At 44.6% G+C, this 27389-nt stretch overlaps 3 protein-coding genes across 7 annotated transcripts in view; 2 read left to right on the top strand and 1 right to left on the bottom strand.

Annotated features, from left to right (window-relative positions):
• The window catches only part of LOC149335925 (ATPase family AAA domain-containing protein 2-like), a 60445-nt gene extending 55909 nt beyond the window's left edge, over positions 1-4536 (top strand). For all 3 annotated transcript variants that reach the window (XM_089552463.1, XM_089552464.1, XM_089552465.1), the window contains 2 exons: positions 5-180; positions 1205-4536. In XM_089552463.1, the coding sequence (XP_089408589.1) occupies positions 5-180; positions 1205-1267 (239 nt within the window). In that variant the 3' untranslated portion in view covers positions 1268-4536. The remainder of the gene's footprint in view (positions 1-4; positions 181-1204) is intronic.
• Positions 4537-5088: 552 nt separating this feature from the next.
• LOC149335927 (uncharacterized) lies at positions 5089-8261 on the bottom strand. Of its 2 annotated transcripts, XM_089552475.1 has the most exons (6): positions 8131-8261; positions 7238-7968; positions 7004-7146; positions 6871-6916; positions 6719-6795; positions 5089-5106 (listed from the first exon to the last, which is right to left on the bottom strand). In XM_089552475.1, coding segments are annotated over exons 2-6 (972 nt in total). In that variant the 5' UTR covers positions 7943-7968; positions 8131-8261; the 3' UTR covers positions 5089-5105. The 2 variants fall into 2 exon arrangements, with proteins under 2 accessions (XP_089408601.1, XP_089408600.1); XM_089552474.1 differs by lacking the exon at positions 5089-5106 and having other exon boundaries at positions 6436-6795.
• A 398-nt stretch (positions 8262-8659) lies between these two features.
• Positions 8660-25852, top strand: LOC149335928 (transmembrane protein 65). 2 transcript variants are annotated; one of them, XR_016284125.1, is made up of 7 exons: positions 8660-8954; positions 10759-10868; positions 11552-11606; positions 13124-13166; positions 14103-14208; positions 17000-17300; positions 19927-25852. XR_016284125.1 is itself a non-coding variant. In XM_089552476.1 (6 exons), the coding sequence occupies exons 1-6, from the start codon at positions 8660-8662 to the stop codon at positions 17117-17119; spliced, it is 729 nt and encodes a 242-aa protein (XP_089408602.1). In that variant the 3' UTR covers positions 17120-25852. The 2 variants fall into 2 exon arrangements, 1 of the variants encoding a protein (XP_089408602.1); XM_089552476.1 differs by having other exon boundaries at positions 17000-25852.
• The last annotated feature ends 1537 nt before the right edge of the window (positions 25853-27389 follow it).

Raw genomic sequence — 27389 nt, forward strand, 5'->3', positions numbered from 1 at the left:
GCAGAGTCCATTGCGGAGCAAGTGTTGCAGCTGAACCGTGGCTGGCTGGAGGAGTTGGAAGAGCGGACAGTGGCCCAGACTGAAGGCACGACGGTGGAACAGTTGGAGCGGCTGTACTGTGCCCTGCTGAACATTGTTCGTCGTCACCGGCGCTCCTGGGACCGCAACGTCATGCTCTTGGTGGGTACCTGGATCCAGGCTTTTTTTTTTTTTTTGTCACTTGATTACTGCCGGTTGCATGACTAACTTCAGTGCCCAAGGTTGCTTTACAAGCTACGGTTGTGTGGATACTGAACAGCAGTGAAATATGAGCTTGGGATTTCAGCCACAGTTCATCAAAGCCGTGTAGAGTCCCACAGATTTCATATAAAATGAGTCCTTGTGCACTTATCTAGTATGCTGTGTAAGTTTTTTGTCAAGAGCTTTTAAAAAAATTTGCTCTGGGGAACTTGCTAAAATGCGTGCTATTTGTGTCTCTTGAAAGCAAGGCATGTAATGAGGGTAAAATTAGCCTGCCTATCATAGAAGTTGAGCTGTAGGGCTTTGAAGTTGCCACTTCAGAAAGGGGAAGGAATGGACGTCTTTGTGAAGTGGCAACTTCCCGGCTGCTATAGCTGTCGAGTGAGAGGAGGAGCTAGCCACCAGCCATTGTACTCGGTGTAGACGTTAGCACTTCATGCTGATGCCTACCCCCCACTCACCCCCGCAGACAGGCATTTTAAGGCGAAAGCCTTTAATGCCTCATCGTTGTCGACAGAAGGTCGTCAGCAGAGGTGTCACGCTTTTTGGTTGGTCGAAATGGTTATGACTTCAGAGTGCGCGGATTTGAAGTAATGAGGTCACCGTGGATGCCTGACGCCCCCTTTTGGAGCACACGACAACTAATAAAAAATAGTTGTCGTCCGCTCCGACTGGGGCCGTAAGGCGTCCGTGGGTGACCACATTACATGCCTCATTACTGCGAACAGAGCCATGGATACAACCGAACTCATCGAAGCAGACAGAGAGTCGTGCTAAAGAAGCAGTCAAAGTGCGTAGTTGTAATGTGTAGTCAAAGTGTGTAGTCAAATAAAGCACTAGTACAGCACAAACAGTCTCGCAGTCAATGCCAAACAGTGCACCATGAAAGGCTTTCGCCTTGCAGCACTTTAGAGAGCCAAAGTGCCCTCTGAATTTTTTTGTGATGGTGCTCGTCTGGTTGCAGGAGATGGCCCAGCAGCTGGAATCCTTCCAGAGCCTGCTAAGTCGGCAGCAGGCACTGACGTAGCACCGGCTCAATGTTCTCACTGCCGCGCTATATTTAATGCCGCCGCCAAGTGGTGCAAGACTTCCACAGGGGGAGGGACCGCCAGGGCGCGGTCCCGTCACAGTGAAGGCAACAAGGCAAAAGACAGCAACCACAGCACTGCCAAAACAACGGGTCCACACATCGTCGCCAGGGCAGGTGGAGGCGAGAAGCGGGCGGCACATCCGCGCAACCCTGAGACCATCATGTTCTTGTCCGAGTCACCGATGCCTCTTCTGAGCACACTGCCCACCAGCACGTGAAGATTTTTGATGATGACAATAAAACCTGTGGCTGGAACTTCATTTCTTCAACAGAATGTGTTTGCACTGCATTTCTGAGCGCACGCTTCCTCCAGTGGCATGTGTGTACGTGCGTTTATGTGTCTGATTCCCCATTGTGACTTTGTAGTGGCATGATTGGGAGCGCATTGCCCCGTGCGGGTGTTTTATTTTTTTTGAGTGCTGCTGACGCGGTTGGCAGTTTCTATTTCTTTCAGAAACAGCTTAGGATTTGGCTTGGTGGTCAGGTTTAGTGGTGTGTATGGAGTGCACTTGAGCCTCGCTGTCCACTTTGTTGGTCGCTTGGCTTGGTCTCCTTTCACCTGGAGAATGAAATTGGCTGCTAAAATATGCCTTTGGTTGGCCGCAGTAACTGGCGTGAAATAAAACAACAGACCCTCTTGGACAGTGCAGCAAATGCATTGGCTGCATTGACATTAGTCCGTGAAAGTTGTGAGAAGGCAGGTGCGACCACCAAGCATTGTCCTCACCGATGACTGCAGGCCGCCACGTATGAACCATCACTTTTCCCCCTTTGTGTGTTGTGTCCATCTGCCAGTTCTGAAGCAGGTCATTTGCTCAATGTTAACGTTTTCTAGATTTACACTTCTAGATGCCTTTGGTCGGAAGGGTTAGTGTCTTGGATCAGTGTTGCCGAGAGGTTTTTCGGTTTCTGTCGTGTCTGGAGACTGCATGCTGCTGTGAAAAGTGAAGATTGTGGTGCGCGCGTGTCTTGTTCGATGAATTAAGCGAGAGCATTGGTTCCACTGGTGTAATATGAACTGACTTTTGTGCTTGTTGCGTGGTCCAGTTTTTCGCTGCCACCTTTCTGGAAGCGCCACTTTTGGCGAGTTGAGCGGGGGCTGTGTTCTGTGGAGGTCGGTCGCGCTACTGTGTCTTGTTTGAAGTGGGAGTGAAGCCTGGTTGAGTTTGGGCTTACTTGTGAATGGGCCAGTCGGACGGAAGAAAGCTCAGGTCCCGAGAGGAGTGTTAATCTAAAATATATTTTTGATTTGCACGTGTATACAGTGCAGTTGTATGCATTGTGTACAGTTGCGTACAGTGTGTGGATATGCTCATTGTACACGGTGTGCACTGTTACTTATGTCTCGGAAAAGGGGGGTGGCTCTAAATGTATTTCACTTTCATGACCAATTGTCAGTACATTCGTAAGATGTTCAAATAAAATTTGGTGCTGCATTCGGTGTATTGTTAGCCTTTGTATGTCCTGTGTATTGTTCGAGACGTGTTTTGCCAGGAAGAGTGAAAAATTGGTGCTCTCTTCAGCATATTCATAACTTTATATAGGGACTAGTAGACAATGCATTTTGAGTAGACATGGCATCTTTTCGGAATGCATTGTGCACGATGCTATGCATCTGCCAGAGAATAGATGGCTTGAAGGTCCACGTCGGATTGTGTTGTGAATCTTCCAACTTGCAGCACCTCAGTAGGAGATCAGTCACAACTTGTTCTTGTACAATGGATTGTAGGAGAAGCGAAAGTGTTTAATGAATGCCTAGAAGTGTACATTCTGATGCTGGTAGTGTTTTGTCGTGTGCTCTTTTTCGATCTTTGCCATTTCTTTTCTGTTCATATATTATTTGCTGGGAGCGAAATGCATTCCTTTGTTCATTCGATGTTGGGCCAGGCGAATAGCGTCCATCCAGCTCTCCTGGTCTTGGTTTCATGAAAGCCCGCTGCAGAATTGCAAGTGGTTTTTTTAATTTCTATTGTGCAAAGGCTGTAAGTTATCTGTCTGAAAATATCCGTTAAATGCATTCGCTAATCTTTCTCTTCTTGTGTGCTGCACTACACGATTCATGAGTTTGTAAGGTGGAACATACTTTTTGGCTGTTGGTTTTCATTTTTATTTGAAACTTATGTGCTCTCAGCTGCAAACTGTTTTCTTTATTTGGGTAAGACATTTTGTGTCGATGCCAAAGAAATAAACACGACAAAGAGCTAGCAGTTGGCAGCATTGCGAAATGTAGCGTGCATTGTGATACAATTGATAATGCTGCTACACTAAGTGACGTCTATAAAGGGTGCGAATTTAGAAGTGGCTGCTTGGGAAGCCTTGGACTGCAGTTCTTGGATTCTAATTGTTTATGGTAAATTCCAGTTGTGGTTGTGCTTCGTTCTTCATAGAGGGCAATTAGGCTGGTTGATGTATCAGTGTTTCGTACCACTGCCATCTCGGGCAACACTGTCAAATTCTGCCACAAATACCTGTGTAAATTAAATTTATTTCAAACTGCATGTGGGAGCTGTCGGATTTCTTATTGGGTTTGATGATCGTTTATCTTGTTATCTTGGCCTACTGCAGCTTCACTTGTACAAGTTCAAAAAATTAGCCTGGGATCAATTTAACACGCATTATATTTGAGAAGGAGCCATGCAGTGAAGGTCTAGTAGTACCTGTGGTAGTTCAAAAGCTTCAGAGAGGTATGGATGAATGTTTCCAGCATTCATCAGTGGTTTGGAGCTCCAAGCCCTGCAGACCCATTGGTGGTTTTCGTAATTTCTTAAAAGGCTGTGATACTTACGTATTTGAAACATTCAATGCATGTTAAAGGAAAAGCCAAGTATCTGTATTATTTTTTGCAGCACAAAGCTTCCCAATGAGTGCCATGGTTAGGTTCCCCGACCTAACCAGCTCGACGTGCGAGCTGTTTGAATGTGGTTGCAAACAGTGTTGGGCCGACGTCCGGCAACAACACTCCGTGCGATGTCCGCGTGTGTCACCAGAGCAGGAATTTTCGGGCTGGACAGTGCATGAGAACCTTGTGGGCGTTGGGCTCATAACACTGCCACTGTAAACTTCTTGAACCAACAAAGTGATATGTTCAAATGCTGCTGGAGCACTGGAACGAGTGCAGCACCATTGCTGCCCCTACTGCCATATGATGGGGCAGTCTACCTCGTGTTGCGAACGAAGGAACGGTGAATAAAGAGTTGAATCTTGTACGTGGGGATGTTTTGCTGTTTCCTGTTGAGACAGACATCGTGGCACAAACTGCGACTGTTAGTGCATGTATGCCTAAGCACCCACTACATTTACTGATGCTACCTGGCAGTAGCCAGACTTTGACCAACCATACTATTAGCATGAAACAACCCTGTGCTTAGCGTTACTGTTTGTGCAATTTTTATAGCAAGCTACACAAGTTTCTCCAGATCCTAAGATTACATTAAAAGAGTAGAAAACTGAGCTAGTTGGTTCATACTTCTTGGTGGGAACAGCCAAAATAATAAAACGCAGACCTCTGGCTTGTGGCAAACAATATATAGGGCAGACGGGAAGGTGCCTTAATGATAGGATAAGGGAACATGCATCATCGCTATCAGGTGCCCCAAGCAGCAATCTAGCCCTGCATTGCAGAGATTGTAAAGAAAACAAAAAAGGCAAAAAAGTGCGCAAGTGTGAGCCCAAGTTGCATGAAGCTCAAGTCATGAAAAGGTATGCAGACCAAGTGACACGTGAGATCCTTGAGGAAACAGGACAGGACAGCAGGAGGTAGTACACCATCAATCTCTCTATCAAGAAAAGAAATTTCCTTCTTGAACGAACCCCACGGGAGATAAAAGCAAGATCTTTTTGACAAGGAAACAAAAAGCGGGGGTTTTCCAATAAAATTTTAGTTGACAGTCAGCTTCGTCTACGTTCTATGTGTTCCTTTCTGTGTCTGCGTTTTATTATTTGGGCTGTTCCCACCAAGAACTAAGATTACAGGTGGCATGGTTTTTTTTTTACCCGACCTTTCGTTGCAGTGACTAGCTGTTCTCCTAATCAAACTGTCTAAGGCAATGCGCTTTCTTTAACACTGATCCCACGCTTTCAGTTTGTTGGATGATGTGAATACTCGCAGCAGAAACAGCACTTCAAATTTTAGGGCAAAATGGGTGTGGGCTGAAGGTCGAGAGACATATGTGCTAAATTATAGCAATGTCTGTTGGAAGAGGGAGAACATGCAGCATTGAAAACAGCATGAATTGCTACTCTTACTATACAGAATTATACCCAGTGTTTGAGAAATTTACTGAAATGCTGATGCAGCTCGCAAGAAAATCTGGAAGCAGTGGAGGCCATTGGAATAGTCCTCTTTCATGTAGTGTACTCAAGTGATAGAGCAGATATTGGTAGGCAACATCGCAGTGAATGTTTGGTGTCAAAGTAAACGATCAACACCTGCTAGGGGAAAACACTGTCATTTTAAATATTTAATTCAGAATTGATAAAAGCCAAGGGATTTTCTGCACAATGGCTCTGCTGTTGCCCACCAGCAAACTAAGCGAGTTTGTCAAGCGCTAGATTTTTGCAACCTAACATAACGGTCTTGGCACTAAAATGAATATTTGAGGATTTGAATTATTCACCTTAGTTAACTAATTAAGTGCAATAAAAAAATATTCTGAGGAGCAAACAATGTATCGTTGGTTTCAGCGGCTGTGGTGTACCGCTTTTTTTAAATCTTTGGTTCAAGTTACGTGAAACACCCTGTATATGTATATCTTAACAAGCCCCTCATTCCCTTGCCCTCGCATACCCAATGGGCACTGAACGTCCCCTGGACGTCCTAAAGACATCCTGAACGTCCCCTGGACATCCTAAAGACATCCTGAACGTCCCCAGGATGTCCAGGGGAGGTTCAGTGCCCATTGGGTATACTCTAAAAGCGGCAGTTTTGGGGAGAAATCTGGTTTAACCTGATTTTTATGAATGGAGCTCGGGGTGCAAAAATCTGGTAAAATCGGGTTTTAGCCAAAAAGAAAGGGCTGCGAATTATAAATTTTGTATGGCAGAGACCTACCATTCACTGTTCCTTCTAACCACCAGTAGAGCACATAACAGCCGAAGAAAAGGAGGAGTGTAAAAAAAAATGTTTATTGTAAAACGCAGTCAACGCAATATAAATACAAAGATCACTTCGTATCGGTAAAATATGGCAACATAATTCAGCCTCATTTTCAAAGTTTGGCACGTAACTGATTTCATCCTGTCGGATGACTTCAGTGCAGGTGAGTAAATATTCAAGGTGAGTCATAGTGAGCAGTGGGGTTTTGGTGTCGGCAACAGTGAGTATATACATACACATAGGAAATAATAAAGTTGATCGAAGTATCACAATTTAACCGAAGTTGGCCCTACCATTTTTCAATGAGGGAAAACGAATTGTTCCTCAACTCTTCTGCTATTTGGAGGGCAGTGTCCAATGCAGATGAGATCTGGAAAAAAAAAAGAATGAAGTATGAAGCTGCCACACTTATTTGTTACTTGGATAAGGACAGAGGATATATTACCTTGAGCAGTGCAGCATCCGAGGGGTTATGTGTGCCGCTACAGAGGCTGTAGGGAACAAAACATCACAGAAATAAAATTAGTGATGTATTCATCGCAGGTGTAAGTCGCAGCAAGATTGCAACAAGATGATACCATTTCTGTGAGAAAGGTGCCACTGGTGCACTGAAGTTTGCAGTGAAGCAACTCGGGGAAGAAGGTGTTTCTACAGTGCACGGCGGTTTCTTCGGGTTTTCCATGTGCTTGCAACAGCAGCATGAATGAGCCATACAGCAAGCCTGTTTAAATAAAGGGGGGGGGGGGGGGGGGGGGGGGGTTAGCTCTCAAATATAAGACGCTGTACAATCGTATTTGAACATCAAAACTCACCATGGTACAGATCTGTGCACTGCGCAGGGCTGGGTAGACAACGGCAACCTGGTTGTGCTTGCGTTGCCCAGGTGATTTCTTGCGACTCGGACGATCATTGGCACAGGGCGCCGAAAGTTTGTTCGCATCAGCCACGACTGTAACTTGTGAAACCAATGATTCTTGCGGCGGTTCCGATACGATGCTTGCGTAATTGCTCGAAGGAGGTTCTGGGTCCTGAAATTCTGATGCATGGCATATTACTTCCTGGTCATCGCTTTCTGCTTGAGAAGTAGACTCTTCGAGGTTCCGCAGAGCGATTTGCGAAGTATGTTTTGGTTCAGGCCGACTAGCGAAATCATCGTTGCAGAAAATCACCGTTTCTCGATTGAAGTCGCCATCTCTCAGCTTTGGCAGGGACGATCTTGTATCAACTGGGGCCCTTCGCGTGAGTGTAAATACGTATTCAGTTTCGGGTGAATGAACTCGAAGATCCGAAACGCTATGCTTGCGCTGCAAGGCGCCCGTGCTTTCATAGTTAATCCCGCAAGCCAACTGGCATTTTAGGTAGTCGATGACGTTAAGAGCGTCGGAATATTTCAGCAGCAGCTTGTTGTACTGGTCGTGGACTTCAGTAAGCGTGCTGTTGACGGCATCTATGTCCACATATGGTTGCTGCTTAAGTTCAGGTTCATCTTCCGCAGACTCGGAGTCCGTTGATTCCATGGCACTAGCCGTTTCCAGGACGCATGCTGTGAACATGTAAAAATAGGATTGCGGCGAAATGAGAAACAGGGTATGACAGTTTAGGCCGTTTGCAACACGTAAACAGAACGAATTCGCTGTGAACCTAATGCTAACAGCAAGCAGCTTAGATCGCCCATGTGAAAGCGTTATAAAACAACGCATTTTACCTTTATTTGCAGGTGTTCAGTTGGTTTAGAGTTGGGTTACATCCATGTCGTTCATGTTTGCTTGGCAACACGACTGTTGTTATGGCGACGAAATCGACGAAACGCAGCAGATTATGATGATGATGATGATGATGGTTGAACATGTGACCAAGGCCTGCACGTGACAAGGTGGTGACAAGTTGACAAGTTTTAGGAGCTGACAGACATTTCATTTTGCTGTGAGCAATAAAGGCGCTGGCATGTATAATAGCGATCAGTAAAAAATAGCTTAACATTTTGTGCACCAATGAAGTACACAAGATACGTTTTTATGTTGAGCAAGTTGACAGCTCCATGTAATGCGGTTGCGCCAGAATACTCCTTTTGATCAGCCTATGTATGAAGGATTAAGACACTGTTCAAGTCAAAGGGGCATATATGGGTGAAGTCGGTGAAAATAGTGTAACTACTATTTTTTATAGCCCATGACTAGCCCAACCTGTAGTTTCGGTTTTTGAGAGCACCCGAAAGGCGTCGTCTCGAAACGAACATGGCTGCCTGCCTGCTTCCGTCAGCTGCTACAGCGTCTATGATGGCTTGCAGGTTGGCGGGCGCGCTGTTCTTCGGTGCTTCCAAGCGCACTACCGCTTGCCACAGTGAACGCTCAACTCTTTTACGATCATTCTGCGTGTCTGCATACAGCAAGGGCGTCGGAAAACACACGGGCACCCATGAAATCATTCTCACCAAACAGCGCGCCCAGGACTTGATACTGAGGCTCAAACCCGAGGAGAGAAAGATTCTCATGGAGGAGCTCACGGTTCACACCGAGAAGACGGAAAAAAGTGAGTTTCGCTCAGCTGTGTTCTTGCTACGCATTGTTGGCAACTGCAAACCAGAGTTATCGATTGCCCGGAGCGAAGCTGCGCATGCATTGCAACAGGTGTCCTGGTAAATTTCAATCGACACGCGAGTTTGGTTTGTTTAGCTTTTTGAAAGGGCGCTTCTTTTTTTTTATGCGGCTCCGCGGTAACGCAGCGTTTTAATTAAACCATAGCATGAGCGTTTTCACTGGGCAAAAGCTATGAGACCACGATTTTTCGCTGGCTGAATTCCGATGAGCGATTTCAGCGGTGACCTTTTCGTTGCATGTATGTGTGTGTATTTTTACGCCCGCAGATTAAAACTGTTTATACGGGTAGCAATTTTGTTGGAATTATTATTGAGTGAATCGATCGAGCACTTATTGGTTCGCGCCAGTAAGCATTTGAAGTGCGCTGCGAAGAAAAAAAAAATAAAATAAAGGGCCTTGGACGGAGGGGGCAGGAAGGGGAGAGGTTGTGTTGCGGAATTTGCAGGTGCTATACGTAGCGAGCAGGGACACTCGTGTTAGTACAGGTAATCTAATTCAAGGGGAAGCATAATGCTCTGAATGTTTGATCTGCTGATGTCGTAAGCCGTGACATGGAGTACAACTGGCCCGCTGTTTTTCTTTTTTCTTTTTCTGCACTTCGGTGATAACGGGCAGCCTCGGCCTAGCTTCATCTCTTTTACAACATTTTCCACTTGTTTGAGCGAGTGAGTGGTGTCTGCACGGCCATATCAGCATAATAGGCGCAGCGTATCTCTGATGCTTGCCACTGTCTCATATGTGATTCCATGAGCGCACATTGTGCGCTCTGTCCTACGACAAGTGTCAGACCTGAACGCAAGAGGGCGCCGCGTTGTTTTTTTTTTTTTTTTTCGGCGTTTAAACGCTAGGAGTCTTTCCATTTTTGCTTGTAATTCTCATATTGGTTTTAGTGGATTGGGGCATAAGTTAACATAACAACGATGAAAGCAGCGACAGTCTGCTACATCTTCTGAATGTGAAGTCCAAGGGGCATTGCAATGTAGGAAGTACGGAAGTAGTGCATTTCTCCTTTTGTTAATTACGGCTTTTGAGGCAAATTTATCTACTGATGTATATAACCCCATAAAAATTATGCTCTCACATACTGTCAGGCCAAAAAAAAAAGTGTGGACAATCTGTATCAGCTCTTGCACGCACTTTATCAAGTATAGGCAGTGAACAGCAAGCAGCTGATTCATATTTTGACAGCCGCGGCGGCTAGAATTTCTTTAGAGGAGAAATTCTAGAGGCCCGTGTGCTGTGCAATGTCAGTGCACGTTAAAGAACCCCAGGTGGTCGAAATTTCCGGAGCCCTTCACTACGGCGTCTCTCATAGCCTTAGTCGCTTTGGGACGTTAAACCGCACAAAACCAAAACCATCATATTTTGACATAACTTTTATGCCTGATCGAACTACAAAGTCTTGATCTTGAGCTACGAAGTTGCACGTTGCTTCCGCATTATGAACATGTACTGAAATCCATGATTCATAGAATCTGTAGTGAGTGAAATTGCAGCTGCTCTAAAGTGCAGGACCAGGAGCAATGGAGGTGATAATAAACAGCACCTGTTTCGGGGAATCTCTAAGTCATTTAGGCATGAGTCTGAATCTAGTCATGAGACAGCTGTCAGACCTTCTCAGGTTTATTTCAGTCTTGCTCTTCATTGTGCCCATTATGCTGTGAGCTGCTCAAAGCATTGTAGGTGAGGGGTCTTCAGTGTCTCTGATGACACCTGTTGTCTTTGTATGTTGGCAGATGGGAAGGCGACCATGCCTACGGGTGATCAGCTGCGGATGTTGGCCATCCATAACGCCCTGCCATTCGTGGGCTTTGGGTTCCTTGACAACTTCATCATGATTGTCGCTGTGAGTGTTTACTGTTGAGTCGTTAAGAGATATGTGTTGAAGGAATGGGAGGATTACGAAATCAATTTGGAGCTCAGTGTTTAGCTGTTTAGTTCAATAAAGTTAGGCAGTCATGACTGCATGAAAGATATTTCCAGTCAGCGCCTGTAAAAAATTGCACTCTGGATGTGCACGTCAAGCAATCAAAACTGTGGTTTTATTTTTGACAGCCACTGAGGTGAACCTCTGACTTTGAGAAATATTATGGATCCAGTTTACATTTACATATATCTGTATTGTGCTGAATGTGATGCTTTGTTTCTACTTCTTTTCTTCATTTATTCCTTTTCCTAGTGACAAATGTATAAGTGTCTGGAAAACACTACCATAGGCCGAGATCCCTGCCTTTCAAAAACACTTGTGAAATATGTACTATGTCACTAAAATTTTGCTTACACGATTGCATAGGCACTATAGTCAGTTTGCCTGAAATTGTCTCATAAGTAGCTTATCATTGCAGAATTATATTGAGAGGTTGCTGTTAAATGTGTTACTGTTGCGTTTTGTCAGTTGTAACATCTTGGCAGAATGGATATTTTTAAAAATTCAGGCTCTGTGTTTGAAAGGGATATTAAGTCATTATTTCTCCAAAAGTATCTATTGTATCTCTTATTTTGGGCCTTTTTTTTCCTCTGTCCATATAGGGCGACTACATTGACACAACCATCGGCATTGGATTGGGCATTTCAACAATGGCAGGTACTTGTTGTTCATTACTATACAGCATTATCTGATAAGAGCTACTGCTCGTTGGTGTCAAAAAGACGGAAGTGTTCTGGGACTGCAGCAGCGTTGATGCAAAGATAGCAAGCAACGGGGATTTCCATTGCACAATTTGGAAGCTTGGCAAAAAACATGGGCGCCTTCTTAACCACACTCTTAAAAAAGAAAATGCGCTAGCATTTAGATTGCCTGCTGCAGTGTCTACAATGAGTGTCTAATGTTCTTGCGATTTTCCCACCAAGAGTCCGGTTGGAACCGGTTCAGTTGCCCTTATATATCGTTATACTCGAGTCATCACTTTCTAGAAGGTTCCAGTACCTTCCATTGAATTATCATATAGGGTTATACTAATCTGACTCACTAATCCACTTTAATGCATTTTCTGGGGTGGAACTAATTCCTAACTTTTGGGGGTCCTTATAAATTTTGAGGGTTAGGCCAACTTCCAAATTTCGGGGGTACTCACATTTTCAACTTTGACGGTGCCCTGTGATTGGTCCATTGGTGGTCATGTCGTGTTGATGATGGCACAACTGTCTGTCTCGTTAAAAGATAGTGGGAAGTCCTCATACCCCTACTGGCACAGTGGTGCAGCGGTTAAGCGATGTAGCACTGCCCCGGCAGGTGGTTGTATTAAGCACAGCCACTGGTGGGGCTTTTGAAGCCCAGGTTTCTCTTCCCAAGCTTCTTTAAGGCTCATGCCCAATGCCACGGTGGGAAGGCGGCAACTGCATTGAATTCGTCGATGGCAGGCAGTTTGCTGACACTGCAGTGGGCGTGTTGCCTCCTTCCATGGTGGGCAGGGTGTGATGTCTTCACAAGGTCACATGACACCTCTCAACCAATCAGGGAATTTCGTGGTGTTCTCTGATTGGTCAGTTGGGGTCACATGACCCCGATGACATCATCAGGCAATTGACCAATCAGGAAATTTCGGAGAAACCAGAAATTTTTTTGTGATACGACAGCCTAAATGCTATCATGTTAAAAATGGTGGCGGTCCACTCAGTGCACTCACTTGGTATGCTTGGTACGACAGTCCAAGTCATACCAGCCTAAAACGAACTGACAGGTTTGCTGTTTCTTTGAAACTCAACTCACTTATGCTTTGAGGTGCTTTTTGTCAGCTATTTCATGTTACGCAAGCATGCAAAATAAGACAAGGGTCAAGAAATCAAAGTCAGTGTCAGGTTGCTTGCAGGTGGCATTGTGATAACTGTGTGCAACAAAGAATAAAACTGGCATGAGAAAAAACCTGCAGTATAAGCATAGTTTAAAGACATAAATCACTACATTTTTGCGGATATTGAGGCAAGCGGCTAGTTGTTTCAGACCTGTCTCAAATGTGACAGAGTCCAAGCTCTCAAATATGTCATGCTTTGCTTTAATGTTTCAGTGCATAGATTAGGCTTCGTTGTTGCTTTCAGATAACAACCACGATAATTTTTGAGCCAGAAAAGATAACACCTCTGTTTTTTGTTTTCCGCTTTCAGCTGCTGGGCTGGGGAATGCCATATCCGATGCGGCCGGAATCGGGTAAGCCCGTTGAGTGTAATGTTGTAAAAAAAATTTATGGACTTGGAGGAAAGGATGCCTTTGGCGTTTGCATCTAAGTGGTGCATCAGGATGTGGAAATGCTGTTTTCTAGCAACTGAAGCACAAATTCTTGTGAAATCAGTTTTAAATCCGGCATAGTGTGCAGAGTTAAGGGAATGTTTAAATTTTTAACTGGCGCACACAAAAACTTGAGACTTAACCTTCAACTGAGACTTAACCTAACTTGAGGCTTAAAGGTGCACTGAAGAGGATTCTGAACATGTCTTTTTGCCGCGGGAACTGGATCCACACATTCCTAGCATTCTTAGAAACAGTGACTTATTGCCCTGTGTGGCCGACTTCCCCAATTAAAACGAATTAACGTCCGGCTCCCGCCTTTTTTTTTTTAATTCTGCCTCGTACGGTGGGCGGAGTCGACCAACGCGTGGAGTGCCTTTCACCCAGTCCCGTGGAGGCTTTGCTTTCGCTTTATTTTGTTTTTTAGGTTTGCATGAGTAAATAGTTTCATTCGCAGATAATATAGCCGCAAAATAAGCCCGAAGAAATAAAAATACGCGCGGACTATTTGCTACTACGGACTACTACGTATTACTCCACCGATGGCAGAGCGGCAAGCCGCCACGGGACTGGGTGAAAGGCGCTCCACGTGTTGGTCAACTCCGCCCACCGTACGAGGCAGAATTTAAAAAAAAAGGCGGGAGCTGGACGTTAATTCGATTTAATTGGGGAAATCGGCCACACAGGGCAGTAAATCGCAGTTTCTAAGAAAGCTCGGCACGTGTAGATCGAGTTCCCGCGGCAAAGAGACAAGTTCAGATTCCTCTTCAGTGCACCTTTAACCTACAAGAGCTTAGGGTAGTGCAAGGCAGTCACACACACCTTGTTTAGTGAGCATGTGCTGCCTCTATGCTCCAGGTCTGCCTGGTACGTGGAGAAGCTGGCCGTCAAGATTGGAGTGCAGGCTCCAAGCCTGACCCCCGCACAACTAGAAATGGCTGCCACGCGATGGAGTGCCAACATTGTGAGTACCTCTTCACCAATGCTAGCAAACAGGCTCTCTGCTGGGTTGACAAATCTGAGTGGCAAGCTTCGTTGGGAGCAGGTTCAAAAGCTTTGACCTGAGAATGTGTTATGTGCTTTTCAGCCGTTCCATTTATATGGAGGCAACAAGTCCACTATTAAGTACTGGCTGCTATGAAGATCAAAAACATTCTCAGCAGAATTGTACTTGGAATAATTGTGTTGGTGGTTCTCATGAAAAAAAAGAAGCAGTATAAATGTTTAATTCAAGGTGAACACTTTAGCTGTGCCATGAGGGAAGGGATGAAGAAGGAGGTAAAAGGCAGGAGTAAGGGTCACTGTACGGGAAGGGTTCGAAGAAATGGTGTTCCTTAACATGCGAGGACATTAAAGAACCCCGAAGTTGAGATTAATCTGGAGCCTCCACTGCAGTGACTTTTTCTCCTTAGTGGAAGACATGTTGGACAAGCAAGTAGTGCATGATTACACATATATGACACTGTCTTCTTGAGGACTTGTGTCATATCGCATGTTCGTTGTTGTGTGTTGGCGTATATTCGTGCTTGCATACAGTCATCTAATTCGTGGTTAGGATTGAACAGGGATTGCTTATTGACCTCAGTAAAAATTTCTGCGGTATTTTCAGTCCCTCACCTACACCTACACTTTGGTACCTGCGCTTGGCTCAGGTGTGTAGAGACTCGCCCCGCTCTGTCCCCTTTCGTTTACTTCCCCACGATGCATCCTCCCTAGTTACCTTAACTAACAAGGGAGGGCGCCTGCGTCGTAACGACACGAGCGCCACGGATGGCGCAATTGCTGCGCTCGTAAGGGAAACTCGAGAACTTGTCATGTGTAGACGTTTCAGGGCGGCGCTCTCCGTCAGCAGGGCAAGGCCTCGTGGGAACATTTTCCCACGAGCTCGCCCCGTCCATCCTCGGAGTTTCTCCCCTGCCCTAGAGTGGGCGAACATTTTCTCATAACCTTGCTGATTGGTCGGACGGCTTCGATTCCTGAGCGTATTTTGTTGCTAGCTGGCGTTATTGTTGTGTAGCAATAAATGCCATTTTGAGTCTTGCCATGGTCCCGCTGCTAGTGGCGTGCGCTCAGTTGCGCGGGTGATCACGGGGTGGAGTCGGCGTCGTTTGAACTGTGTCAGCCACGGTGAAGCGGTGACATCGTATTGATGGGCCCATAGGCGCCATCTAGTTAGGTATTAAGGGGGGACACTGGTCTTGAAAAAAAAATTTTTATTAATGAAGTCACAGTTACGAAATCTTCAGAAATATGTATTTTTGTGTGCCGATTCTAAATATGTCATTTAATTTCATGTAAAACAATTCCTGGAGCACTTATGCACTTTTTATGCAAGTATTTTGCGGAGAGTTTTGAAGAAAATTTGCTGCGGGAAACTCGCTGAAATGTGTGCCATTGGGTTCTCTTGACACCAAGGAATACAATAAGGGTAAAATTGTCTTCCTGCCTATCATAGAACTTAAGTCATAGAGTTTTGAAGTTGTCGCTTCAGAAATGAGAAAGAAAGTGTGTATTCCTGTTTCTGAAGTGGCAGCTTCAGTCCCCTATAACTCATATTCTATGAGAGCCAGGATGATAATTTTACCCTTATTGCATTCCTTGGTGTCAAGAGAACCCAATGGCATACATTTCAGCGAATTTCCTGCAGCAAATTTTCTTCAGAACTCTCCACAAAATACTTGCATAAAAAGTGCATAAGTGCTCAAGGAATTGTTTTACATGAAATTAAATGACATATCTAGAATCAGCGCACAAAAATACATGTGCCCTGAAAATTTCATAATTATGACTGAATTAATAAAATTTTCTTTTCAAGACCAGTGTCCCCCCTTAAGTGGTAAGCTGCCTCCAAAACAAACACATTTTTGGGAGGTAGCATGCGGGGAGTAGGGGGCAGTTAGGTGTCCATGTGAACTAATGGCCATGCTATCTTTTATTTAGAATGTTACCAGACTTTCCTGAGGTTTTGCTCAGTTTGCTTTCACATGTAGTCCCCAGGACCTGGAAAAAAAACATCACACTGTGTTGCCAAAAGTCGAATTTAACCCTTGTGGGGTTTAAATGGGGGAGATAAATACGTTCTCCCCGTTTAAGCACGGCTGACACAGTTCAAAACCGTGCGGACCCCACCCCATGATCGCGTACGCTACCGAGCGCACGCCGACCACGGTGGGCCGTGCTCTGCGGGAACAAAGGAACGACACACTGGCTGACACAAACAAGGCATTTATTGCTATAGCAACAATAACGCCAGCTAGCAACAAAATACACTGAGGAATCTAGGATGTCCGACTGCCCAGCACGGCTACGAGCGAATGTTCGCCCACGGTAGGGCAGAGGGAATATCTCCGAGGCCAGACGGGACGAGCTGAGGGGAACAAGTTTCCACACGAGGACGCCCGCGGCAGAGAGCGGAGCTTTGCGCGTGAACGTCCAACACGCTTCCCTGTCCCAGGGAGAAGAGAGCCAGCTATCCCCCGCGCGCGCAGCAAAACGCCATTTGTGGCGCTGCTGTCGCTACGACGCGAGCGCCCTCCCCTGTTAGTTAAAGTAACCAAAACAGAAGAGCGCGTTTCGGAGGAGCTAACAACAGTGGGGTGTAATGCGGGAAAGTGAACGCAGGGGACGAAGGCGTCCCCACACCCTTTGATAAGAAGTGCCAGTGCATTGCACAATTTCCTGCAGCCTATGGTCAGCTGTGAGCCAGTGCATTTTCTGCAGTGCCAGCCATGAAGAGTTTTACTCCTTTCTTCTAGGGAAGGGCAGTTGGCGTCTTCTTGGGCTGTATCCTGGGCATGTTCCCGCTTCTGTTCCTCAGCTCGAAAGAAGACATGAGGCAGAGCCAGCTCCAGGAGCAGCAGAAGCCCGCCAGTTGAGCTTGTCGCCAGCCCTCTGTCTCTGCTGAACTCCTGCCAAAGAGCGTCGACACTTCCTCTGCGCCGTCTAATCCATTCAGCCCACACGTGCAGCCTTCCCTCAGCTCGGGACACACACATAGGAACTGTGACGTGCCTCACTGCCTTTCCGCTTGGCTGCTGCTGCTGCTATGATATCCCGGTTGGTAGAAGACCTTCCTTCTCTGGACTTCTGCACTTTGCAGCAGTTTTGTGACCCTCTCACAATAAGCCATCTTGGCTGTGCATGTGTTCACGTGCTCACGGTTGTATGCGCAGCTGTAACCGACCTCTCGATAGCCAACCTTTCCAGCAAGCTACTCTCTTGCAACCAATGGCAAGTGCAGCTGAACTTGTGTTCAGCAGAGTCTGAACCTAGTTCTCTCCTCGTGCATCAAGTTTGCAAGGTTGACCTTGTGACGTAATTGCCAATGTCACCTCCAAGACAAGAAGCACATTTTTATCCCGTTTAAACTGATGTGCATCACCTTTTAGTAACCACATAAGCAGGATTGTTGTTGGGTTGTGCTGCGTGTTGCAGGAGTCATCGTTTGGGGATGTTTACGGATGACGATGTACCTAACTAGAGCTGGAAGCTGGGCTGTCGGCTTTGTTGTTGTTGCATCGTGAATTTCCTGCCAAGTTCTGCTGCTGAAACGCTGCAGTATTTAATTCTTCTACTTGAAATAACCACACATCTTATGAACGCATTTCCAGTGCACTGAAATGGTGCTGTGAATGATTGATGTGATCACTCCAGGCCAGCATTTTGTTTGTGACCTGAGCATATGAGAAGTGCTAGCTTTCAAGCTTGATATTCTTGCCGTTTTTATCATGGCTACAAGCTGAAACTAGTGTGTGCATTGTTGTATGCGACATTGTACGCTACATTTTCGACAGCTCTTTGGATGCTCCACGGGAGCTGTGTTGCGTCTCCACCATATGTTGTTGACAATTGCTTTCACCGAGAGTTATTTGCAACACTGACAGGGCAAAGCTTACTTGAAACTGAAAGAAAGTCTGAGCACAGAATCCACCGCACTTCTTGATGGTTTTATTGTGCACATTTTGTCACTGTGAAAGCACTAGTGGGAGTAAACCTTGTGAGCACCACTTTGTTGAGTCACACGACAGCTGAGAAGAACCGTTAGTTCAGATCATCTATACTGTGTCGCCGAGAATTTTTTCTTGGCCACTGTCCCAAAGCTACTAGCTAGCTGTCACCACTGGTGCATATTTAACTGTAAAATGTGTCATTCTCATTGTTTTATGCTAGCATTTTTGCATTAAGTTTTGTTGTGTTGTATATAGAAAAGGGCCGCTAGTTGGGTAACTTGCATATGCATCCCAGCATTAACGACTGTGCTAGTCCTTTACAGATTTTTGTTTCACGTTGGTATTTGGTGCTGAGCATAATTGTCCCTGTGAATTTAGCTTGCTTGTTTTATTGATTTTCAGTGCTGTCTCTGAATTTGCTAAGTTTGTGCAACACATGAGCTTAAAAGGAAACGCAGAGGGAAAAAAGAGGAAGAAAATGGTGATTAGTGTGTTGTTGAAGGCGCATTAGTGCGTTGAAGCACCCGTGACATTGTAACCTGCAAGAGGTGCCAGTGTGCTCCGACTCGGTCATGAGCACTTGAACACACTGTTATCACGACACATGTAGTCTTCCAAGCCTCTGGTGCTTGTCCAAAGTCAGGTCCTGCCCTTGTTGTCAGCTTGCGTGTATGGATTGAATGGAAAAGCAGTTGTGTGCAGTCATACACTGTGCTAGGAATTGCTCCAGAATCCATATGATGGCACAGTATAAAAAAAAAAAACGACTGCTGTGCTAGCTGCCGTCATGTTCTTCTGGTGCATGCTGTCTCTGGTGTAGCTTTGCCACTTTTGAAGTGATACACGGGTGCTCCTAATTACACCAGAATCACTTATAACATGCTTGAATTTAGTACAGCAGACAAAAATCAAATATGGACAGACAGATGGGCACCGCAACAGCATTTATAATACATTTACCTAAATAAAATTAATTTGTTGTTTAAGTGACATTAATTATTTTAACCTGAGTTTCTTTGGGACGTTTAATCCCCATGAACATATTCAAATTAAACAAAGAATTAACATTACCAGAAGGAGTAGAGGTCGAATTAAAAATTTCATTTTAATTAAGCTGTTGTACAGTTATTACTTTTATGAAAAAGAAAAAGACCCTTGTACATGGAGAGCCGGAAAGAGTGGATTCTTGACAGCACAAACCGGAACAAGTGTCTGGAGGAAAGCCTCAGACTGCTGGAGAGCATTTTGACAAGATGACTTGCCTGTTTCGGGACTTGTCTCCACCTGAGACGAAGACAAGGCATTCTGTCAAACTGCTGGCCGCTGGACTGAGGATTTCATTCCACCCTTTGCTTCAATCTGTGCTGTTAAGTAAAGCACTAATAGATGTGTTCTTTAGAAAGTGGAAGACTTAATGTTGATGTATTGAGGTATATAAATAATGTAATCAGTAATATATATTTGTCTATCACTTGTGGCAGGAATTAGTTTTGATTTTCCAGCGTCAAGTGGCACCCATGTGTTGTGCCAACATGCTGTGTGAAAAACAACTAGAGGAGCAGCAGTTTCGATGCTCAAACATTTGTGCTTAGGTGACCGGGCAGCATATTGCTGCCTATGAACTAATTCTGGCAGACTTGAGAAGTTTCGTGCTGGCCGCTAGGTTGGTTTCAACAAGTTTTCCGGCGAACTAAGGCATAATTTTATTACCACACGCATGTGCTGTCTTGCAGGCTGCCTACTGGGCAGGATACGGTGTCTCCTTCACTCCAACTCCCATGTTATCAGATATTCTGTGCACACCGTGAATGTTTACCTCAGTGGGGCCACATCTTGACAAGACTACTGGGAGACTGCCGAGCAATCCTGACCCTATGTTCTCATCTCTCTCAAGCCCATATTGCACAAAACTTAGACTGTTCATCTCATGGGATGCTCTTTATCTATGTAGTTATTTATTGTCTTTTTGAATAGCTGTCTAATATGTAGTGTGTAGGTACATTAGTATGTTAGTATGGAGTGATGTCTGCAGGCCAGCTTATGTGTTTGTTTTATTCCAACACCGGCTCAGCTGTATAACAATCATTGCCACACGCTGGCTCAGTGGGAACACTTTTGGAACCTGGAGAGAGGTCTTTGACAAGGTGTCACTCATGTCATGTGAGACGCTGAAGAGAAAAGGAGGCCAAGGTAGATTTAGATTAGGCTTATCAGAATAGGTACTGTCAGAAGTGAATGAAATGCTATGATGCAAGCATCAGAACTGATGTACTATACATTGGACACGCACTTTTTGCTGAGTGATGGTGTACTGAGGAGCTTGTCACACATGGGTAATTTGAAGGGACTATAACTTTGTTCTTGAGTATCTTATACCCCTGTCACACGGGCATTTCGAAGGCCCTCGAATCGATAGTCTATCGACTCGAAGGCGATCGAGCGCTGCTACACGGCCAGTTTGAATGGCCATCGAGTCAATAGTCTATCGAGTCGACGGAGCAGCCCGGAACTCTATCGAGATTTCGAGGGCCTTCGAGCGTTGCCCAAGGTTGCTAGCATTGCTTCGAACGACAACAAACACGGCGCGTCCTTCAAAGCCAGACCCCTCGCTTCGGACTGAATTCTCGTTGTTGCTGCCTTTTTCTGTCCGTTCACTGATCATAAATGGGGCATCGGTCTTTCGCTTCGTCTCATCTTGCCTACAAGAAAACGTATAAGTGATAAATTTGCTTTATTTTTTATTTAGAGTGACGATTCTGCCGCTGCTAGGCCTAACAGAGCCGGTTTGTTGACAGTAATGGTTCCCGTTTTGACAACCAGATGGCGCCACCAGAGGCTGAGTTTATTTTTGTGTCTCTGCTAGCATACGCTGAACTAAATGTGGGAACAGATGAGAACAGGTCCTAGTTTTTGCGGCAAGCGAATCCGCTTCACTTGCCGGATTTTTGAACAAGTGTGAACACGCCTTATGACTGCAAAAAAGTGTATTTCAACATTTAGTTAAGTTTCGTCAATATATTTTTGTTATTTGCGCGAAACCGAACGTAGCGTTTGTGGCGCCACACGAGCTTGGCGTAAGACGCGAGAACCATTTCAATGGCCATTGAGATTTGCCGTGTAGCAGCTCCACAACTCCCTCGAGTACGATGGCGATCGAAAATCACAATGGCCCTCGACTCGATGGCCATTGAAACTGGCCGTGTGACAGGGGTATTACTCTATTATAGTGCAGTCCAGTAGTGTGGGCTGTTGCATATTTGCTTGGAAAGTTTATTTTCTTATGAAAATAAAAGCAGTCTGCACTAGGACCGGCGACGTGTGACCACACCGCTGTGGTCTTTTTTGCCCTCTACTATTTTTAAAAAGTCTTTTGTGATTGGCGCTCTTGTCAGTCGTAGGTCACTATAAGGAGATCACCTCAAAATACAAATTGTCTAGTTTCATCATGATCGGAGGGGTGTTATTTCTTGAAGGGACACTGAGGAGAATTCCGTCAAATTGTTGTTTTAGTAAAAATTGATTCTCTGACTCTTTCTGAGTACATTGACATTTGTCCGGCAGCTAAACATGCATTCATGGCTGAGAAAATCGAATATTAGAAATCTTCCCGCCGGTCGATTCAAACTTGTGACGTCCTTACTGAAAAGGAAGGGTTGCCAATGTTCTGAAGTGACTGGTGGAGTAGCCTAGCCTCTGGAAAGTGCACCCGAAAATTGGTGTGGATGCATGCAGTTTACTTGCAAAACAGACCGTTGATGGCAATGCCTGTATTTTTTTTGTCTTTTCTAACGCACGAAATCTCCGTTGGCTTGGTGAGGGTTGTCTCCTTGTGATTATAACGCGGTACCCTATCAAGGGATCAAGGGTTAATTGGAGACATATGGGAGGGGCCTTTGTCCTGCAATGGGCGTAGTCAGGCTGATGATGACCGTACCAGTACAGGCCAACTTCCATCTGTCCTCAGTGTCCCTTTGAAGACAATTTACGGGGTGCAGATAAGTCGAGCCCGAATATATTGAACCTGCGGATATATCGAATCGTTCGCTATATCGAACACAAAGAATATTCGCTTGAAAATTCTTTGTAAAAGTATAGGGAAGTCGTGGACTATATCGAACTCCAATTTCGCCGGTCGTTCAATATATCGAACTGCGTGGAGCGACACTTCGCCTAACGATGCGGTTTGATCACTTTCCGCGCGTGGAGGAGGGTCTTTGGAGGAGAAATTCTAGAGGCCCGTGTACTGTGCGATGTCAGTGCACATTAAAGAACCCCAGGTGGTCGAAATTTCTGGAGCCCTTCACTACGGCGTCTCTCATAGCCTTAGTCGCTTTGGGACGTTAAACCCCATAAACCAAACCAAACCAAACCAGCTACGTGGCTTCAGATACCTGCTGGCAGAACTAGAGCTGTGAAACGCGTGATTAGGTGAACGCAGATTGTGAATGAGGGTGTCTTGTACTCTTGTACTCATATTGCATGCCACATCGCTGTCATGCGGTGGAGGCAACCAAGTGGACTAAACCCTAGAGGCGCTCGCCCCGACGTGCTTCACTGCCGAAGGCGTTGCGGAAATAAGCTGTACTCTACTGCTGGTACTGGGCGATTATTTATAGTGTACTCGGGCTAAAATTAGACATCCTATGATAGGTAGTTGTTAGTTCCGCAGAACCGTCCACTGCGGATTCAATGTGAAGCACGTTGAGCCAACCAATGCACAGCGAGCGGTACGCTGTCGGCAAGAAGTGCGTCCCTAATGTTGGTGCAGTGCATTCTTGCTTCTAGGTTAGAGATAAGCTCATATATGGCCATTTTTTTATATATTGAACTATCAATATATAGAACTATTTCGTTATCTCCTTCGGGTTCGATATATCCGGGTTCGACTGTAGTAAGTTGCTTGTCTCAAATTCGTGACGACTTGTTGTGTAGAAACTGTGAGGCTTTCTCGGTACCTGATGTTCGCACTATTTTCTCTTTGAATCAGTCACTGGGTCTGGTGAAATCTTATATTTGAAATATTTGACATCCTTGAGAAGGGATTTGTCACTCCAGACATGCTTTGTACTCCAGTTTAAGTGGGGTAGTGGGGCTGAGTATCTACACTTGCTAGATGCACGACTCTGACCACTTCATAGCATGCACGCTTCATTTCGGTGCCATATATACCAGAACGACAAGAGCTTGCATTATCATGTTTCATTCGTTGCTGATAGTAAAAACACACTATGTGTTCAGCTAGGAACTACTAGTTGACTCTGGTATATCAGGAACGATATGCCAATGCAGAGGCTTTTATAAAGCTTTCTATTTTTCTTCTGTAAAAACTAAGATAATAAAACTGTGTTAATGCCTAGAAGCAGTTAGTTGGGCTGACTGGTTCAGATATTAGGATGCATAGTATAAGTGGTGGGTAGAAAGCTCTTAGTTTCTAATCTCGGCAAATACTAAAGCTGTGCATCACTAAGAGGGAGGTAGATGGCTATACTACTTCAGATTTGGAGGAGTGTAGATCTTTATTGTTTTTGCTTGCGACCTTATGCAGTTTAAGTAAACAGAACTGGAAAATATGTCGTAGGAAGGGTGATGGACTGGTGTCAATGTAATATAATATTGTCTGGATTGCACAGCATATTGTTGGCTTTACTTTTCTGAGTTGGATGACACGTGATCTTTTGGCAACATAAAACGGCCTGATGTCTGTAAAAAATTATTGAAAGCAGCTACTTTATACAGCTATATTTCCGACATCTCTAATGCTTGTTGCTGTGGCCTGATTATGCTGCCTGTTACCTTTGTGAACCCTTTGGTTCGTATCCTAGGTGACCAATGAAGCCACTGGTGTGTTCTTGTGCTTTGGGATGTGACCGTGCCTCTCTTTTATCCTACTGGGAACCGCATCGCTGCTTGCCCTGACAACCTTTGTGATAAACAGGGTTCTTACCAAGGAGATTCCTAATAACATTACCCATCTGCATTCGCAGCGTTTGTTGAGTGTGACACTGTAACGTTGAGGAGTGTACAATTAATCAAAATATATGAGATGACAGTGAGAAGTGCTTCGTGAATTGAATGTGGCTCAGCTTTTCATGGTCACAATTTGCTGCCAGAAGCATGAAGTTCGCACTGTTAAATTCTCAGTTACCTGTAAGCTTGGTGCATCATAATTGCTTCTGCATGGGTGCACAACGATGTCGTAGGTGTTTGCGTGTTTGCTTAAAAGAAATCTCAATTCGAATTTAATGATTGTGAAATGACATCAAGTGCCTGATGCATTAAACTGTAATGCCAATCTTGAGGTACCACATGGAACAGCTGATGCCATTTTGCAATATGGTGTTAGCGCTTTTTTGAGTTTGCTGCAAGCTATGATCGCATTACTCTGCTACAGTTTTTCTCTAAGTAATCGTTAATTTATTCTCATTTGAGGTGTCCCTACAGCATTTCTGAGGCAAAAGATGTCATTTTTATCGATATTTCAGATTGACATAACAATAGCGTGTGCGCAGTTTTTCAACTTAATCAACAAAGACAGAAGATGATTTTAATAATTCTTAAGTGATATTGAACACTCTTTGCATTCTAATTTTGCATTCAGCTAGCTCTTCAGCTTTGCCATCATCATGGCACTTAATGACATTATGTCTGCACACATGGCACATGGTCCAAATGTAATGCCATTAACAAATCTGGGGCATTACGAACTCAAAATTATTTCATGAGTGTGCGCAGCACAGGTATCGGATAAATTTATATTGCGATGTCAGTGCACATAAAGAACTTCAGGTGGTCGAAATCATCCGTAGCCCTCCACTATGGCGTCCCTCATTGCCTGAATCACTTTGGGACATTAAACACTATAAACCATACATGATACCTTTGAAGTTTTTATCGTTATGTTGCAAGTCATGCTTTTTTTTTATTTTACACAGCACTGAGAAAAAAATGTGGTTGATCTTGTGCTTTTTTTGAGGACCTCCTATTTTTGCCTGTCTTTGTGAGTACTTATAGCTGTCTGTGCAATGACAACCTTTTCAGCCCATCAGTTGTGATATCTTTTATCAGTGCTTGCTATATATGTGCACTGTTCACCTCTTTTTTCCAGTAAGGACACTGTACCACTGTTCCAGTGCTTTGGTGACGTGTGTTTGACAGCAATATACCATGACCAAAAGTGCGCCGGGGCTCTGGTGCCTTTTTTCCTGTTGTTGCCGCATTCTTAGTTTTGATGTTAAAATGTGCTATACAGATCATTGTGGCAGTCCTCCTGCTAAGTCTCCATCTTGGGGTCACAGTCATCAAGCTTGTGATTTGTTCAGGACCAGCTGTGAAACGGCACGGAAGAAAAGGCATGTTTTTGTAGCATGCATTGTGTTCATTATTAAGGTAAAAGACTGAATGTAGTGTTTTCTTAGTGTAGTTGTGGTATTGTATACCTATCTTGATTTTGGTGTAATATTTATCTGTGTAGACAATATTTTTGTAATTGCTGGAACTTTTCCTAAGTTTTGCGCATTCGAACTAAGGGAAGAGAATTTTTCTGTCGCTTTATTTCTGTTGGGTTGCCTAAATATACATCAAAACAGCTAGCCTCTTTGCTGAGGCACACACCTCCCTCTGCCATCCTGTAAAATGCAATAAAGACAAGATTGCAATGAGCTTGCACTTGTCTGAAGTTTTGTCTTTGGTCAGTATAAACTTGAGTAAGTGCGTGGTCAACGTATGTTGCACCATACCAATCAAGTAAAAGCTGAATGGACTCAAGTACACATATCGACAATTACTGGTGCTACGAAGTACCTAGAGCTCTTTCGCATGTGCATGCTACATAATCTGTAAGGACGCCTGCCAGATGTACTAAATAGCTGCCCACAAAATAACACAGAAACGCGTGCTCAAAAGAAGAAAACCAAAGCCACCAGAGGTAACGCCCTTGAAGTGTTGTTCGGCGGCATTCCACGACTCACTCGCAACAAGCTGTTGTGGGCGGACGCCAACGTCTTTATCTAGAAACGTTGGCGGACGCTATCGCATTCGACGACTCGCAACAAGCTGTTGTGGGCGAAAATCTAAAACCTGCGGACGCTATCGCCGAGCTTGCCCGCACTTCTCTGATGCTCCGATGAGAACCCTGAACATTGTGGCTTTAATAGGCAAATATCAAATATGCCACCCACCAGTTTAAATGCAAGTGCAAACTAACTTGGCACAGCTTACTTACAGTCTTAATATATTGGCATAATTGAACCTTGTCACATTCTCAAGAAGCAGTTCAGCTTCTCTTTAATTATGTTGCACAAATTGCAGTGTGTTAAAATATAAAAAGGAGACTGTGCGCGATCAGCGCTAGCTATCTCGTGATGCGAGTCACTGTGACAGCTCTCTCATGAAACACTGCTGACTGACATGACAAATCGATAAGCATTACAGCGCTTCTCATTTACGGTGGCGCATTCCGTATTCGTGCTTACAGGAGAAGGTGGTCTGTTAATCATAAAGTTTTGAGATGTCTGTGGTGCACAATTTACGGACATGTTAGTTTTTCATGGCACGAAATCTAGCGGCAGTTTTTTAAATGAAATGAAATAAACAGACATCATGTTAATGTGCCAAGAGCACACCAAAGAGCTCCCGGAGCAAACATTCAGTGAGAAATGATAAAATGATACACTCAATGAGAAAGCCCATCATGCTGTAACAGGGAAGGTCTCCCTTCCCAAGCTTAAGGCACAAGCCATGAAGCTATGTGACAAACTCAATTTTGCAAAAGTGGCAAAGAGCATTGAAAATAGCAAGCATCTCTTTTTAGCAGTGTTTTTCAGCTGCCCCCCTTAGAGTAATAATTTCTGAACAGGACACTTGGCAAAAGTCAATCGCTCTGTTTCTCCAAGAAAAACTTAGTATTTTGACTGTCAGAAGTTGTTAATGGTGTAAAATCGTTTTCCGACAAGAGCCTTCTCGGCTTCTCCATTGACGTCAAAGACTTATATTACTCCTTGCCTCATGATAACCTACTTACCATAGTAGAAGACTCCATCCTTCATTACGGTGCGGTGGCATTTAAAAATGAATCAGGGCTCTCTGTGGATAGTTCTTTAGAGTTGCTGTTGTTCTATCTGCGCTCCACTTTCATAAATTGGCAAGACGCTCCGTACATTCAAAAACAGGGCATATGCATTGGGTCCTGCCTGGCCCC

The sequence above is a fragment of the Amblyomma mixtum genome, chromosome 7 (assembly GCF_055824585.1).
Source record: "Amblyomma mixtum isolate Tamu chromosome 7, ASM5582458v1, whole genome shotgun sequence".
In the NCBI taxonomy this organism is placed as follows: domain Eukaryota; kingdom Metazoa; phylum Arthropoda; class Arachnida; order Ixodida; family Ixodidae; genus Amblyomma; species Amblyomma mixtum.